Source organism: Gymnogyps californianus, chromosome 3 (genome assembly GCF_018139145.2).
Source record: "Gymnogyps californianus isolate 813 chromosome 3, ASM1813914v2, whole genome shotgun sequence".
In the NCBI taxonomy this organism is placed as follows: Eukaryota; Metazoa; Chordata; class Aves; order Accipitriformes; family Cathartidae; genus Gymnogyps; species Gymnogyps californianus.
In genome coordinates, this window is record NC_059473.1 from 93,584,560 (window position 1) to 93,601,622 (window position 17,063).

At 38.5% G+C, this 17,063-nt stretch overlaps 1 protein-coding gene across 1 annotated transcript in view; it reads right to left on the bottom strand.

Annotated features, from left to right (window-relative positions):
• Nucleotides 1-1,739: 1,739 nt before the first annotated feature.
• The window catches only part of CD109 (CD109 molecule), an 86,658-nt gene continuing 71,334 nt past the window's right edge, over nt 1,740-17,063 (bottom strand). Inside the window, exons 30-33 of the mRNA XM_050894440.1 lie at nt 14,384-14,520; nt 10,027-10,183; nt 9,507-9,609; nt 1,740-7,047 (exon numbers count right to left, since the gene is read on the bottom strand). Coding sequence (XP_050750397.1) covers nt 6,857-7,047; nt 9,507-9,609; nt 10,027-10,183; nt 14,384-14,520 — 588 coding nt within the window. The 3' untranslated portion in view covers nt 1,740-6,856. The remainder of the gene's footprint in view (nt 7,048-9,506; nt 9,610-10,026; nt 10,184-14,383; nt 14,521-17,063) is intronic.

Genomic DNA, 17,063 nt, shown 5'->3' on the forward strand with positions numbered 1-17,063 from the left:
AAAGGAGACCTGCTGGAGGGGTTTGCAGGTGTACTGACCTGGCTGGGATGGAGTTCATTTTATTCATAGTAGCCCATATGGTGCTGTGTTTCAGATTTGTGACCAAAACAGTGTTGATAACACACCGATGTTTTAGCTGCACCAAGGCCGCCTCCATTCCTCACGCTGTTCTAGCAAGCAGGCTGGGGGTGAGCAAGAGGTTGCAAGGGGACACAGCCAGGACAGTTGACCCAAACTGACTGAAGGGATGTTCCATACCATATAATGTCATGCTCAGCAATAAAACTGGAGATACTTTCCAAAGTAGCTATTGCTCAGAGACTGACTGCGCATCGGTCTGCTGGTGATTACCTTTGCATCCCTTGCTTTTTCTTTTTTTTTTTTTTTTTTCCTATTTTCCCCTTCCTCTATTAAACTGCCTTTGTCTCAACCCATGAGTTTTTCTCTCTTTGCCCTCCTGATTCTTTCCCCCATCCCACTGGGGGTGGGAAGTGACTGAGCAGCTGGTGGGTGCTTAGTTGCTGGCCAACATCAACCTACCACAGCAGGAAAGCAGCGATACAGCTTTATAAGTGCATATAAGAGCATGCAAAGCATTATGCATGTATCAACCCCTGGGGTACGCCACCAGTGACTGCTCTCCAGCTGGGCTTTGTGCTGCTGATCACAACCCTTTGAGTTCAGCTCTTCAGCCAGTTTTCAGTCCACCTCAGTGCCAACCCACTTAGCGCATACCTCATCAGTTTATCTACGAGGATGTTATGAGAGAAAGCCTTGCTAAAGTCCAGATAAACATCCACTGTTTCTCCTCATTCACGCAGCCAATCCTCTCATCATAGAAAGCTATCAATCAGGTTGGTTAAACATGACTTCAGCTTCATAAATCTGTGCTGACAAGTGCCAAGTGTCCTTTATCCACCCTGAGTTCAAGTTGATGGCTATTTATCTGTAAGTGAGACCGAAAAGGATTTTAGTCTTGACAGGCAACAAAAGCTCTGAAGGAAAGGGTAGACCTGTGAGACATCAGCACAGGGATGGTTGCTGAGCTCATGGGTGAAATCACTGAGAGGTCAGGGTAAAAGAGGTCAGCAAGGCTGAGCAGAACCTGACCTCGAAGCTGAAATGGGCCAGGCAGGCAGGAGGAACGGTGAGAGAATTGTGAGGAGAATTAGATGGAGGCCAAATTTCTAAAGCATGAAAAATGACAATTAAAATAGCAGTTCACCTGAAAAAAAAATAATTTGCACATCAATTCAATAAGGTTTTTTATAAAATACTTTGGTATAAAGATTACTTGGAGCTCTTTTACTGCCACTTCAGGTCCCATACAGCAATAAGCTCTTTATCTGAAAGGTTTGCTCCTGTTCACAGAAAGTACAGTTCCTGAGGTTCTCCGTGACCATAAAGGGCCTGCCTTAACTGAGTTCATCACATAATCTTAGGTATACTACTTCTGTTGACGTTAAAGGCAAAGCTTCCAATAACTTCATGTTGACTAAAATAATATGCTTTTAAAATGTAGTGACCCCTAGTCGGTAAAGTCCCAAACAATGATCTGTAAGGTCGTGGTTAGCAGCCTGACCATGGAAGTCACCATTGCACCACTTCAGAATACAAGCTTTAAAACACGGGTGAGGCAGCCTCGAATACATGCTGAGGATGGGCAGTGGTTGACACAGTACAGAAACTGTGATCTACTACAGGTGGCTATATTGTTAAACAAGCAAACACTAGACATGTATTATTAAAAGTCATCTTTAATACAATTTAAAAATAGCTATTGCAAACTTTATTTGAAGAAAAATAAATCAATGACAACTTCCCAAAATCCTGTGAAACAGTCTAGTTCCTTAACATTTGTTTTATTATTTGAAAAGACAGAAGCAATTTGCATAGCTGGCATGTTAGTTCACCTCTGTTTGCTCAAAACAGCTCATAAAAGCATTCTTTTTCTACCATTTCTGATTTGATCAAAAGTGGAAATGCATATGATGATCCTAAACTAGATCAAAATGGGTATCTATCTGACTACATCTCAAGGCAGCCAAGAATTTTAGTTCAAATTGCTTAAGGCCTGATATGGAAAAAGAAGAGATGCAACAGCCAGTAGGACAGCTAATGTATGGTACATTACACCTGCTTATATGATACTTCCTTTGAGACAGCGTTTTTTATATTTTCTTCCTCATATTAGTATCCCACCCAACCTAACAATACTAAAAACGACAACAAAAAACCCAATGCATAATATAACATCGTAAGATCTGAGCAAGGCTGATGAAGCTTTTGGGTAACCACTAAGAAATACAGAAATAAAATGTATGATTTGAAATTAAAGAGAAACCTTAACATTGGAGTTCTGGTGACTCAAATGTAGCACATAAGCAATTAATGCTCATACACATCTGAAAATAACGAGCTATCCATTAGCAAAAATAATCACTGGATTGATCTAATACAGCACACTGTCAGGCTTTATTGCATAGAATAGCATTAGTGCAATGATATTTCCAAGTGGCACACAAAAATACAACAAACTGAATAAGAAACAACACTGAAGTGAAATATTTTGACATGGGGAAAAGGAGAATCTAATAATAACTCAAAAGACCTGATCACATAACTGTTGTTATATTTTATGGATAAATTACTAGTGAGAACATCTAATTTCAAAATCTTCTGTGTATTTAGAGGACTAAACACATAAATATAGTTCACTGCATAAAGATTTATGGTAGAAGAAGAAAGGCTAGAACAGAAATATTATTGGCCATTAGAATTAAAATTGAATACTCTTTCTTAGTGTTTGAGATATAGATAGAAAAATTATGCCATTAGGTACCAGTTGCTTTCCAAATATAATCTTTCCTAAACACTTAACTGTATATTTTGAAAAACAGAACATCACACAATGTTGTTGGTTTGGCCACTTTGTGAAGATCTTGTATGTTTTTAATTGCACATACATTGCACACTGTAGTACACTGGAGCCTACACAATGGCTATGTATATACATATGCTTTCTGCAGGAATCTGCTTAAACCAAATATTGTCAATATTCATACCAACCTGAACAACACATTTGGAGAAATATTGCTAGAATAATATTTTGAAAACTGAATAAAACCAATTTTTGGATCTTAGGTCCGATTTTCAACACTGACTTTCAAGGCAAAAGAGAGGCACATAATGTTGGATCTTGGCTCTTCTGTTTCTCCTGCACCAGTCTGGCCACTTCTCCCTTTTATCACATGCCATTGATGTGCACAAGCCACAAGCTCCTGCTTGTGAAGTAAATGGGAGCATGCTGGTGCCACACTGGGAACCAAACCATCCATCGAGCTGGCCCAGCATGCAGGCTCCGAGGTGCTGTAAACCCCTTAGGCAGCACTCGTTCCCTGTTCTGTACAACAGCGTTCAGTATAGAAGGTTTCTAGATGACACCCACAGAGAAACCTGTAGAGAAAACCTCGGCTAAGATCATGGATGACAGCAAAGGTAGAATGTGAGGGGGAGATCTTTTAAAATGCATTATGTTTTTGTTTTAAACTCAATCCTAAATAAATGACTATTTCCTACTGATTTAATAGCATATTAATGGCCCTGCCCAGACCATGTCCATTGACAGCATGTGGCTGAAAAGGGCACAGAAGTACCAGAGAATACTCAGATTTCAAAGAAACAGCAACCACACAGAAATGTTCAGGCAATGCAACAGGAAGACTCCATCACAAAATACCTTTTCCTGACTGCTTTTACCACTGCTCCTTAAAGCTCCTTAAAGATCCTGGTCCTAAAGAGTTCCTAAAAATTTTTTGCTAAAAGATTTCCTAATAACTTCAGTGGGAGCATGGCCCCTCGAACATCAAAACCTGACTTTACAGAGCAATGGGAAAATTATATATGCTGAGCATTTGTGTAAAGGTTCCTATATAATAACGAGGAAAACAAAAAAAGTCACTATGCCACATAATATTCCCTTTCCTCTGTTCCATTCACTACCAACACACAATACAAAATTTATCCTCTGCAACTTATTCAAAGCACTAGCCTCAACTGAAGGCATTGGTGTAGGAATGTTAAAGCCCACCTGGTATAAACATTTGTTTGAAGTCATACGATGTACACTGTTCCTTTAAAATAGCTTAGTACAGAGGCAGATTTGGATGTCTGTAATGATATGCCTGCTGTATAGAAAAAAGTAAAATAAAAGAGGATGTTTGTTCACTGACTCCAACAATTTCCATGACATGGTGCATTATGACTGATGCTTCTTAGTAGGGTGTGCAAGGCAGCCAAGAGTCATTTAAAAACATGTGTTGTTTGCCTCAAAACAAATGTAAGGGAATACTAATAAAAGCTGCACTGTCTGAAATTAGGCTGAGCAGTTTAAATTCATTTTTCTGAAGGATATTCAGGAAGCTGGGACTGCCTGCAAAATAAAACTAATTTATTCCTACTATCTACTGCAAAGGAGTAGTTTATCTCCAGTACATCTTGTCTAGAAAATAAGCCTCTTTATCCTAAGATTAATCAGGTATCAATGTCCCTCTTAGAAGCTCTACATATAAGAAAAACTGAAAGTATGTGAGCTTTGGGTTCTCGAAATTATATTAAATGGAGGCAAATGACACGTCAAGGCTGCTGTCCCCAAAGGCAAAAGCTTTCATAGGTCACAAATAAATCAAACCCACAGCAAAACACACCCCAGTTTAGAGCATGAATGTTTTCCAGATCATACACTTGGCACAATTCAATCTATGCTCCCATACATGGGTAAAGGATTTGAGATGCAAAGATGTGTTTCAGTTTGTATCTTGGTTTCTATTAGCTTTGGACCAGTGTAACCAAGGGCATGACTGACTTACAGAGGGTCAGATCCTGCATGCTATTGACTAAGTAGTGCTTTGGATTTCAGTAAATACGGTTTTACTTCATGTGGGTCAGAGCAGCACAGGCACTCATATTAAGGCACTAATCAGCTATTCAAGGGGCTAGATCCAAAGTGCACCAAAGACAAGTGAAAAGCGTGAACTGAATACAAAGAACCAGGCCTAAGCTCTGCCAGAGAGACAGAACAGAACCCCAAGTTTGTGAAAAACATTTTAAATTCTAAATACAGCTAAAGTAAAACAAATAACCCCACCTAAACTAGCTTTGCAGTTAAAAACCTACACCTCAGTATTAGACGGCACTCAGTTCAGGAAGTTCAGGCCTCTTCCCATGCTATCATCCACTAATTTCCTTTGTGAACAAGAGTATAGATGAGCATAAAATACAAAAACATACATTTTGAGCAGTAGCAAAATTTGAATAAAAATTAGAAATTTCTCTAGGAAAGTGACTGCAATATTATTACATGTGCACACGTACACACTCCGTCTCAAAAAGGTATGAAAGAAAGAGAATCAACAGCCTTAAAATTTCTACCTCTGTTAGTCGGCATGACAGCTATTAACTTCATTTTAGTAACTAGGAATGTTATCAGCTTGGCTTCCTTATCAAAAAGAAGTAAGCATTAGATATCACAGGCAGTGTTCAGAAAGGATAAATTGGCTGCCAGATAGGGAAGACATTCATACACTCACTCAGGAGGGAAGAGCTCTCAAGCTCACACGTTTCCACATTCATAGAGACCTGTAATTCTCCCCATGTGCAAAGAGCAGGTTTGGGTGTAAAAGTGCCTGTTGCTCTTCACCGTCCCTCTCCTCCATCCCACTTCAGCAAAGCACTTAAGCATACAAGGATGTGCTTAAAGTTAAGCAAGCATGTCAATTGTTTTGCTGGACTGAATGCATGTGCAGCCCACACCTCCTAAAAGCCTCTCTCACCAACCAACAACAGGAGTTACATGCACAGATGGCATTCAGCTGACATGGCACAGAGAGCAGTAAACAGCTGCTTAGGGTTATGCCACTTAAATCGTTGACAAGATGACACTGCAAACGCAAGACATAAATGATGCCCCAGAGTGACGTTTCTAGAAGACTTCCAAAAACCAGAAAAGGATCAAAGCAACCTTCATCCTGCTGGCCATAAATATGCCAGTGGACACCAGCATTCTCACATGGAAAGAGAATTAGGTTTGTTTCTGAATAACCCTGGAAAAATGAAGCCTCAAACGTAGACTCCATCTTTGATACATTTACAGTAAAGCCTTTCAGAGTAAAATGCATGAGAACATCCTGAGGCCTTATTTTCAAATATGATTAGCTTATGAATTGGCAAAAAATCCACCTAGCTTCTCTGTAACGATAAAAAAAGACTGACAATTTTCTGGAGCGTTCAGCAGTTTGTGAATGCAGCACTTTTGGCTCTTGGATCTGCTCTGAAGCCAGCTCTTTTTATTTTTCATATTATTCCCCGTGAGAGCATACAGCGAAATTCAATATTAATGTTAAGTGTCATGTCTGCAGAACAGAACAAAGTGAGCTCTGATACCAAGCTCCCAGTGCTCTGCTTACCAACACCTCAACGGAGAAGCAGACAGTGTTTCAGAAAAGCATGGTAAACTAACATACAACCCTAAAAAACAAGCACAATTGAAAGCTGGGGTAAAAAGGGAGTGGGAACATGGAGCTAGGTTTGTATTTTCTCAGACTGCTTTCTTGGTAATTCTGTGCTTCTTCAGAAAATAACTTCAGTATGAAACTAACACTTGTAAAGTTTTTCCAGCAGACACTTAAAGAAGTTTTCTGGCACAGCCAGAAATGTACCATATGGGCCAGCCCAGCTCTCCCTGAACGCAGCAGGAGTTTGGTCACTGTAATCACTAAAGACAAGCTGGTATCTGAACATAAAATTTTCTTTGGATAATTTATGGAAACCTTAGATGTGAAACACAATCTGTTTCCTTTTACAGCACCCAACTGCACAGCAAGTTTACATGAAGGACAAACAGCACACAGAACAAGGAGGCCAATGAAGAGTGCTGAAGCAAGGCTGGAGAACCATCTCGGTGGCAAAGACTGCAATCACTTTCACAGAAGTCACAAGGAGTTATACTTTGCATTACTTCTGAATTGTAGCTTCTCACTGCTCTTCTCCCTGTTCAGAAAGGTTAGTTAACATTAGTTAATGAACTTCTGAGAACTCACCAACAAATTAGCTTCACAAAGAAAGCATTTTTAAAGGATGCACTAAACTCTGATGCAGATCTCGTCATACACTGCAAAATACTTCCCAGAGTGGGTGTTTAAGCCTAGGCATTAATCTTTGTTCTTCTCCCAAAACATCAAAATGTTCTCAATATATTCAGGCAAATGCTTGGTGAAAGGCACACTTTCATAGACTCAATCTCAACTGCTAGACCCAATCTGTTCACAAACCTCAGTCAAACATTTTAAAAGGAATTTTGCCACAACCTACACAGCAACCCCCATGACAAAGGAATTCGGATGCTTTACCTGGCAGGTTACTGGCTAAGACATTTAAGACCTAGGTCTCTCATAGCTGACGCTTTCTCTTTCACTATTATGTTTGGCAGCTTCAGCTTCCTGAATCTGGGACTGCCCACCTCACCTAGCTCCTGCTCCTTTATTTTGCTCCCCTGTTCCCTGAAGGGTTGCTGCAGAGCCAAACAGACTAGAAGCCTGGAAAATCATATTCATTTCAAAAACATCAATGCATGGTAATTGCTCACAGAACAAGCTTTTGCAAAGTTTCATTCCCATAGTGGGTTTTTTGGTTTGAAGGTAGGGACACTGCAATTTCTTTTTTTATTATTAGCATTTTTTAACTGAAATGATATTCAGTTTCCTTTCAAGCCTCAAGATATTAAAAAAATTTTTTAAAAAGAGGTATCTCTATGGGCCAAAACGCTTACTCAACAGTGACATCCAGCTAGCTCTGAACAAAGGCAGGTAAGAGAAGCAGCAGTCATTTGAATGTGCTGAGTAGCCGTGTATATTAACCCTGGCAGATCTCCTTGCTGGCAGTGCTGTATTGGCATCCAAGCCAGTTCTTATACTTATGCCAGTTGTAATATCTGCCACACAGACATAACTTTTTTGATAAATGCCAGAGCATGAGGACTCCTTAGACATCTCCTAGTTCTGAATATGACATGAATCTGACTGTCACCATCACATAAAATATACACCTGCAGCTTAGGTCACCAACTATGAGTGTGATGGAAAATAATAGATTAAAATTAAAGCACATTCCTGTATTAGATAGAAGGAGTTCTCTCAGGAGAACTCAGAATCATGGCATACATATATATGTTGACCAATAATATGTCTATGCTACATGGTAATAGGAATGGTGTCTTGTAAAGTAATATTTGAAGCAATCTTTTTCTTAAAGTCAAAGCTTTCTATTGCAGCACTGATTATGTCATACAAATTTTAATCCTTAAGGATATTAATTCATATCTTTAAATTAATATTGATTTATTAATTGAGAATTTATGGATACTAAATGTATTTAAATAGAATAAAAATATTTACACATGTGCATTTATCTGTGACTTTTTAATACACATATTCATTAGCCTATCTAACAGCATTCTTATAAAAGACTAGGTCCTGAGCTAGGAATTGAAGCATGTGGAAATTCGTTTTGGCCATAGATTCTAAGTGTTATGCGTTTGTCTCAAATAAAAATTGTTCTAATTTGTTAAGCGACTAGGCCTTAAAACATGCTCTAGGTTAATGGACAGTGTAGTTACAGCCACTAATTTCCTATTTTAGTTGAAAATTCTGTGATTGAACAAACATTTCAGCCTACATAGAGTAAATGTGATCTTCATCTAGCTAAAGTAATACACATCATAGCATATTTGGTTGTCTTTTGTCTTGTGCTAAAACAAACCAACATGAAGAAAATTGGCTATACAACTTTTTTATGCCTTATCTCAAACCAAGCCCAAATCCTTAATAATGTTTCAGCTGGCTGGTGTAATGAAAACCTCTCTAATATCTTCTCCAGCAGCTTGTAATCTTTCTTTGCTTTTCATTTTGCCCAAGAGCTTTGTACATTGCTGCCTTTCTCTAAAACATACTCTACACAAAAAAAACCCCCAACCCAAACAAAAAAAACTTTGAAATTGTTTTTCCCATGTACATCTTTTTTACAAAACTATAGAAATCAAAAAACTGGCATTTTCTCCAGTGAAGGACTCTTAGTTTAAACAAGAAACAGATGGAAAAGCTACTTGAAAGATAATCATTAACTTGGTAAGTGAACCACAGTGAAGTTCCTGCTTCATTTTGGTAATTTTGGGAGCACAGTGGGTCAGATTGAAGCCAATTTATACCAGCTGACAATTAAGTTATGACAATTCACACTAGCTGAGGAACCAACCCATTAGGACAGTAAACATATATATGGGAAAACACTACTATTTGGCACGTCAATGTCCAAAAAGGCTGCAGTTCAATGAAAAAAGTAAATTCAGTTCGATGTGGTTTTCTCTTCACTAAAATTTGTCCTATTTCCACAAAAAGAAACTTTCTTTTAAACTTCTGAATCACTAAGATCCATTTGGAATGACTGACACTTACTAGGTTCATAGTAATCCACTATAGTCACTGAAGCATCTTGGATATTTGCCACTTTGAAGTCTCTCACAGCCGGAATATCCACACAAACCTGTGTTTCATTTAGCTAGAAAAACAGAAGAGAAACATCCTGAGAACCCTGATGATGGTGGTTTCATGGAAGAGGTAAGGACTTCTAGCTCAGCAGTACTCCACTTCACTTCTAAAGACTTGGAGTCAGGATGCATATAAAGATGCTTATCTCATTTGTAGGCATTTTGGCCAAATTCCAGACTTCTTGAAATGTCTGCCTTCTTATATATGATTTTTAAGAGGCCTATCTAGAAACCCCTTACAAATAAAACTGAGTTGTACCTATCCAATCAGTCTCAAAAAAACAGTGGAACTATTCATTCAATGTGAAGAGCGGATGTTGATTTCCCCAAAGAATACAATCATAATGTCTTTCCAAATTTAAACCAAACAATGGCAGAGTCAAGATTAACATCACAACAAACAGATTTCTTTTTTATTTTCAACTTACAGAGTCTAAGTATAGGTTGACTTTTCCATTGTCCTTTTCCATCTTCTTAACTGTATTGTCTAATGGAATGAAATCTGGTGACACAGAGAAACCACTGAGTAAGCCAACCTCCATGAGGACCATACCACTACTGGGAGCTGTGCCAGAACCCAAGTACCTTTTCAAAACACAGAGACAAAGAAACTTTTAGTAGAAATACAGTAGTCCACTCTCCAAAGAAACTGATCATTAAATCCCAACCATGGAAGCAATAATGCTTACGAATACTTGAGAAACAAATGGAACAAAATGCCAACAAGAAAATTTCTAATGATAAAGAGAAAATAATTGATTTCCCTATTATTCTGCCTGATAATTTCAACCACATATGCAAAAGCAGGTTTAGCACTGAGAAAACTACAGTCCATAAATCATATGAGAGACTACACTGACACCACCATGCCATATTGGCATCTATAAGTACAGGTTTACATCACAAGTATGCAGGAGATACTGCAATTAAACACGTTTCAAAAGAAGTAATTAAGAAACCGCTGTAGGAACTCTTGAACTGAAATATACATATTTCCTCTTATGGATGCATTGTTTTGCTTTTATTCATTTTTGCAGGGTGATAGAAAGGTATACACCAAAAAAGTCTCCCAAACTTTTTCATATTTCCTTCACAGAGACTGATGGTTCCATTAACAAAGTCATCATCAGATTATTTCTCAAAGTTCCAGTTTTAAAATGCATAGCTATGTTATTCATCCAGTTTTGGAAAAAGAACATTTAATAAGTTCCTTCTTTCTTCCTAAATAATGCTTATTACTTCATCTTCTTCCAATGTGAGAATCAGATGCTGGCCTAAAAGACTTTGCTCTGTTGAGCAAGCCTTACATACTATGGTGCACAACAGAACTATCAAAATATATTTATGGTGTTCTGTGCTACAAGCGATACCTAAATGACCTGCAAAAGATTGTATTGCTTTAAATAGAGCAGGTGGCAGAAGAGTTTTCCCCCCCTTAGCATGGAGGGTAAATGATTATTGTTATACTAGAACAGAAGTGTCTCCAAGCCTCATTTTGAAGGCCTGACAGTAGTTGAAAGTAATTGAATAAAACTATTTCTTTGTAGAGCTGGATGGTTTAAAAAAAGGGAAGACTTGCTCTCAAAGCAATGCTGTTAAGCCTGGCAGCATGGCTGATTGAACACAGATATGACTTTGAAAGAAATACAGCACAACTGCTGACTTCAGTTGGCTCATGAGATTAGAAACAAATGAAACCATCTGTTGGATGATGTGCTGTGCCAAAGTAGCTGCTATTGAAAACAAGTAACTGAATTGGAACTGGATGTAATTATTTCTGCATAATTACCAATAAGAGGGGAGGAAAATACCCAAGCTGTCTAGCCAGCCTGGGGTGCTACCAAAATACCAACAGGTAACCAAACCAGCTTGGTATTGTCAAGAAGTGAATAAGAAATATCCCTAGAAGTTATGAGGATCTGGCTGTCTTAACAAAGAAGAGAGACAGCCTTGGGAGTGGCTCCTGGTATCATCTCTTCAACTCCATGGTCTCTTAAAAAAGAAAAAAAAAATCACCATGCAAGACGAATGACCAGTAAGAGAAAGAAAGAAGACTTGAAACTTGTACCTGGAGAGAACTGAGAATATTTTGAGTTGAATTTTATGTTTCAGCTCTTCAGTAATATGAGATATGTGTGAGACCCTCTCATAGATGATGCGAAGAGGAGAAAACAACACCAAGCTACTGTAGGCAGAAAGCATAAACAAGAGAGTGAGTAGAACCATCAGCGATCAGTTTCTCATGCCTGGAAATGGTATGCAGGCAACAAGACTGACCGGAGAAGAAACTGGCAGCCCTGGGTATTTGCCTCCCAGTGAGTTAGCTCCTCTAACCAACAATCAGTTCAATTTGAATGAGACATCATCTGCTCCAGTGTCATAAATGATACCCAGCTGAGATGACCATGGCCAGTCACTATCAAGCTGGTTGAAAGAAGGTGGAATATTCCGCAGATTAGAGAAAGACAAAAATTGCAAAGCTGCAGTCTCCATTACCTGACTATGCATACCCACAGCTAGCTAAACTGGTTGAGATCAGCAGTCTTTCTGTATTTGTCTACTTTGGTTTCTCTACCAGAATGTTACATCATGTTGTAAAGATTGTAAGTAGACCAACTTTAAACTAATTCAGGAATTTAATATAGATAATGCATATATTATATGCAATATATAGGGAAAAAAATTAGAGGATGACTAGTCTATCAAGCCAAGCAACCAGAGACAAAGTCTCAGCCTAAAGAATAGAAACACAGACTCACTAGAACTTATACCAGTCCACTTTCCATGATAAGAGTTGATGGATCTTATGTTCCAAATATTCTCCCGGGGCAGTTTTATAACGCCACTAGATTTCCCCCTATCCTTTGAACACTTTGCAATTAAAACATCATCACCCTAGAGCCTTCCCAGAGAGATGAAGCCCTTCCTGTCTGTATTCCTGAGCCAAAGGTCTTAGCTAGAAAATCAGAATGCTAAGCCAAGACTTATCCCAGACCCATCATGTAAGCCCTTTACATGTCAGGAGTTTGTGCTACACTTTAGAAGCTGTTGACACTTCATAGAAAACTTTAAAAGAGAACAATCTCATTCTATTTCAAGAGCTCTCATGTATTCTAGCGTCCCTGCCCACCATCTGTATCACTGAATTGGTTACCAGAAACACATAAAAACAGGGCTCTGGCTTTGTGCCTGCTGGCTATTTCCCAAATTAAATCAATCCTCTCTGTACTGAAATCATATTCACTGTAGCTGATTATTTGTATGATGGTGTCACCTAGAGGCTCCATCTCCAGTCACAGCTCCCTTGTGGTAGGCAGAGCATAAAAATAGTTCTAGGCGTACGGTGTTTAAAGTTTAAATTAATAACAAAAAGAGGTTGTGGAGGAAAGGAATGCAAGAGAAATCACGGTGGATCAGGTGGTACTTTGCAAGTCTTGCATTTACAAGGAACCCATTATAATGTCACAAGAAGAAAACTGTTTCTAGAGGAAGTATTCACAAACAGATTAAATCCTAAAATACAAAGAATGTAGTCATCTCAACATCCTTGTAGATAATAAAAGATTGAAGACAAAAAACATAAATATATATAGATACCACGTCGTATAGGGTTTTCTGTGAAATATGCAGCGCTCTAACTACAATAAGAAGTGCATACTGAAGAAACTGCCAGAGAACAAACATCTTCATATATTTCTTTTAAATACATGTATAAACACTTTCACAGCAAGTAAAAATGAGGCAGTAAAGCAGTCAAAGAAACAACTTGGTTTAATGACTGGCTGCCCTAGGAATATGCAATATGACTATTCAATGTCACCTGTTCTCATCTGATCCAAATTCTATCCAGGTAACACCTGGTGGCTGTTCTGTGGTCTCTGAGATGATACTTCAGTAGTCTCAGCTCAGTTCTTAGTAGGCGCTTACTGAACAAGAAACATCATCCCCGATGCACCTCTCCCCTCCCTTATTCAGCAGAAAGAATAGAATTAGCCTGTCCGGAAAACTCATCACCTCTTTCAACTCCAGAATGCTGCTTACGTTATATTATATTACATTACCAAATTCATAACTATAAGACATATTGGTAAATGAAAGACCACAAAGATACTTGCACAATAAGACAAAACCCCAGCTGAATTTATCATTATGTAAACATGGATTTTGACTCCTGCCAAAATTGTTCTGAGCAAAGTTTATTAATAGAGATGACCAAAGAATGATTACTTCTATTTCATGGTGTTTTCAGCACTTCAGAAGTTCCTTCTCTCTTTACAAAAAAAGAAGTATCTACTTCCAGATCAAAAGCAAAGCATTCTGTTCATGAAAGGTAATAGTAATGGGCACTTGTCACAGTCTGCTACTAGAAGTTAGAATGTGGAAGACATTGGTTCAATTTTCAAGTCTGTCCACAGTTCTCCATATAGCTAAGAACCACTTGCACCAAAGAAGCCTTTGAGTTTTTTCTTGTATTTCACACAAACTCTTCCATACACCTCTAACATTTAGGATACCACCATCTTTATGCATACCAGCAAAAAAATATCACCCGGCCAGCAACAATTTTGCACAAAAGATCTATCACTATTTATTGACTTATGAATTGCTTCTTAGTTTAACTACTGCCATTTTTACAAAGTAATTCTTTTATTCTCTTTAGTTACACATTTATATCCCATACATTAGTAAATCCATACAAACAAAAGGATAATTTAGCTCATTTTAAATAATGTAAAAGCTGTATAGACAAAGAGGTGTATCCGATGCTCCAATTGAATTACTTACCTTGTGCACACATTCAAGGTCAAATGGTTTTTATCATCTTTGTCATCCTTTACATCAACATTCAAGTCAAAGGCTTCTTGTTTTCGGACAGATCTGAGCCTCTGATCAGTATGTTTTGTGTTGTAAATAACATTAAGCTGTGGATTGCAAGTAGAGACATTAGATGACATATGTAAAGCAAATCTGTGTGGTTAAAACGCTAAGTTTCTAACAGTATAATGCCAGAGGAATGCTCACATGAGACAGGATACATGGCCTTGTAGCTGACAGTTGCACACATGAGATTCATAGGAATTCTCTGAATGAAATATCCTTTCTGAACACTTTGTAATGCAGCAGAACCAATGCAATTAGCAGGACACAATTGAGGCAAACACAAGGGAGCTTTAGGACAACCAGCAATTTTCTCCCTAGTTGTTGTCTGTTGGTTTATAATGTGTGCAGCTACTTCCTGACAGCATGAAATGGGATGAATAAAGGCAAACTTCAGAGACCGACACCCACTGGGTTAAAAGAGATAGGCTATATATGAAAGCAGAGGAAGAGCAAATACATAGCGTATGTACAGAATTTGTCTTCAGTCTTCATGTCACAGCATTCATACACTCAAAACAGATGAGGAATAGCATGTTACTCCAAGCTCAGAACAACACAGTCTTCTTGCAGTTAAGTAAGTAGTTTCATCATCTGGTTCATCTGCGTAAAGACAAAGCTACAGTCTTCAGTCTGCCTCAACAACAGAGCTCTTGCCCTTTCTGCTCAACAACTGCCAAGATCTGCTAAGTGAGCCAAGTAAGGAAGTATGACAGGATGTCCAGTGCAGGACAGTCACATTAATAAGCTCATCTGTTAGGCACAGTTTGAAGAGTTTCCCATTCTTCTAGTGTAGACGTGTATAAGATGCTTGAAACAGTGGTAGAAGAGTGGTAAAACCAGAAGCCCTTAACAGAGGTCTGAATAATTAGGAGATAGCCTGATTATCTCAATATCCTATAAAATTACCAATGCCAACAGCCAAAGCAGAAATGCTGGAGCTGGAACTGAGCAACCAATGAGTACTCTCATGTTATCAGCCATGACAGAAAATCATGCAGTAAAAAACCAGACTGTACTGCCTACAGAATTGAACTTGATGAGGTAAAGAAACAGCTGAATCATTACCTGCAGTGTTTCTTTAAAATTGCCTTAGTACCACACTGGAGGATGATAAATGTGACAGCAATTTTTAAAAGAGTACTGGGAGTCTAGGAAACTGTGGATATCAAGTAAACTTGGTATCTGTACCAGAAAACATGGTCGAAACGATAATAAAGAGTCAAATTAGTGGACAAAGGAGTAAATATGACATGTTGGAGAATAGGCTGTTGCGATAAACTCACCAGCTACCTGAATCAAATGAAAAAATGTGGACAACAGAGCTCTGTCTAGTATAAGCTACCTGGATGTTACATTGGCATGTAGCTCTTTAGGAAGATTACTAGCCAAAGGTACCGGAACAAAAGAAGCTGCCAAGGGATAAAGGGCTGTTAGAAAACAGGAATAGAGCGTGGGAATTAATGTTCATAAATGAAAGGAGTGGAGTCCTAAAGAAATCTGTGCTGGGTGACCACCATAAAACATATCCATACATGATGTAGAAAACAGGGTGAATCCTGATGTGATAAAGTTTGCTGATTACACTAATTAATTTGAGGTAGCAAAGATGAGGATTACTGCAAAGAGTTGCAGAATGAAAGAATTTTTATGTACATAATAATGGGTTTTGAACTGATTACTACCAGATCTGTTTACCATTTAAGAAATGGTAAAATCGATGAAAATTCAGCCATAAACAGGTAAATTGGAAGAACACAGTAAAGGTCTACAGAATAATGACTTGCATGGGAAAGATGAATAGGAATGCAAGATTAAATTGTGGAATTCCTTCCCACAAGATGCTGCAGATACTGAACTGTACAAGCGTTCAAGGGCAAAATAGACAACTTCATGGAACCAAAATTTTCTAAGCCCACAGAAACTATCTCCAGCTGAAGGTCTCGAATAATACATGGCAAGAGGTGGAAGACAGTCAGGTAATATATTACATGTATTTACCTTCTTACACTCTCTCCTGAGCATCCACCTCTGGCTGTTGTGGAAAACGGAACACTGGGCTAGATTGAGCTTTGCTCTGACCCAACAGAGTCCCTCTTATGCCTTCTCTCCAAATACAAGAACTAGAGGAGCAGATTCAAGAGGAGAAAGAGGTAGTGCTTCTTCATGCAATACACCATCAGCTGCAGAACTACTTGCCGCAAGAAGCTGTGGTTGTTAAAAGTTTAGAAATATTTTAAAAGTTACACATGTACGGAAGAAAACAAGATCTATCAAGAAAATGTCTACCAAGCCAGAGAGAGCACACAGAGGTGACCTGTGGATTGGGAAGGCACTGTGTTGCAAATTGGTGAAGGGCAAGAAGGTATACCAGTGAGATATCATTTCATGCTTGCCCTGTTCTAGTAGCCTTCATTGGTCATCCTCTCTCTGCTGGCCGCTATGGGATACAGGATAATGAACAATATCAGTTGTGCCAGCACATCAGCTCTAGCACACTCGTGTACTTATACCCAATAAAAGACACCAACAATGAAATTTAATTTTGAGAAAACATTCTAAGGTGCTTCAGACTGATTAACACCCG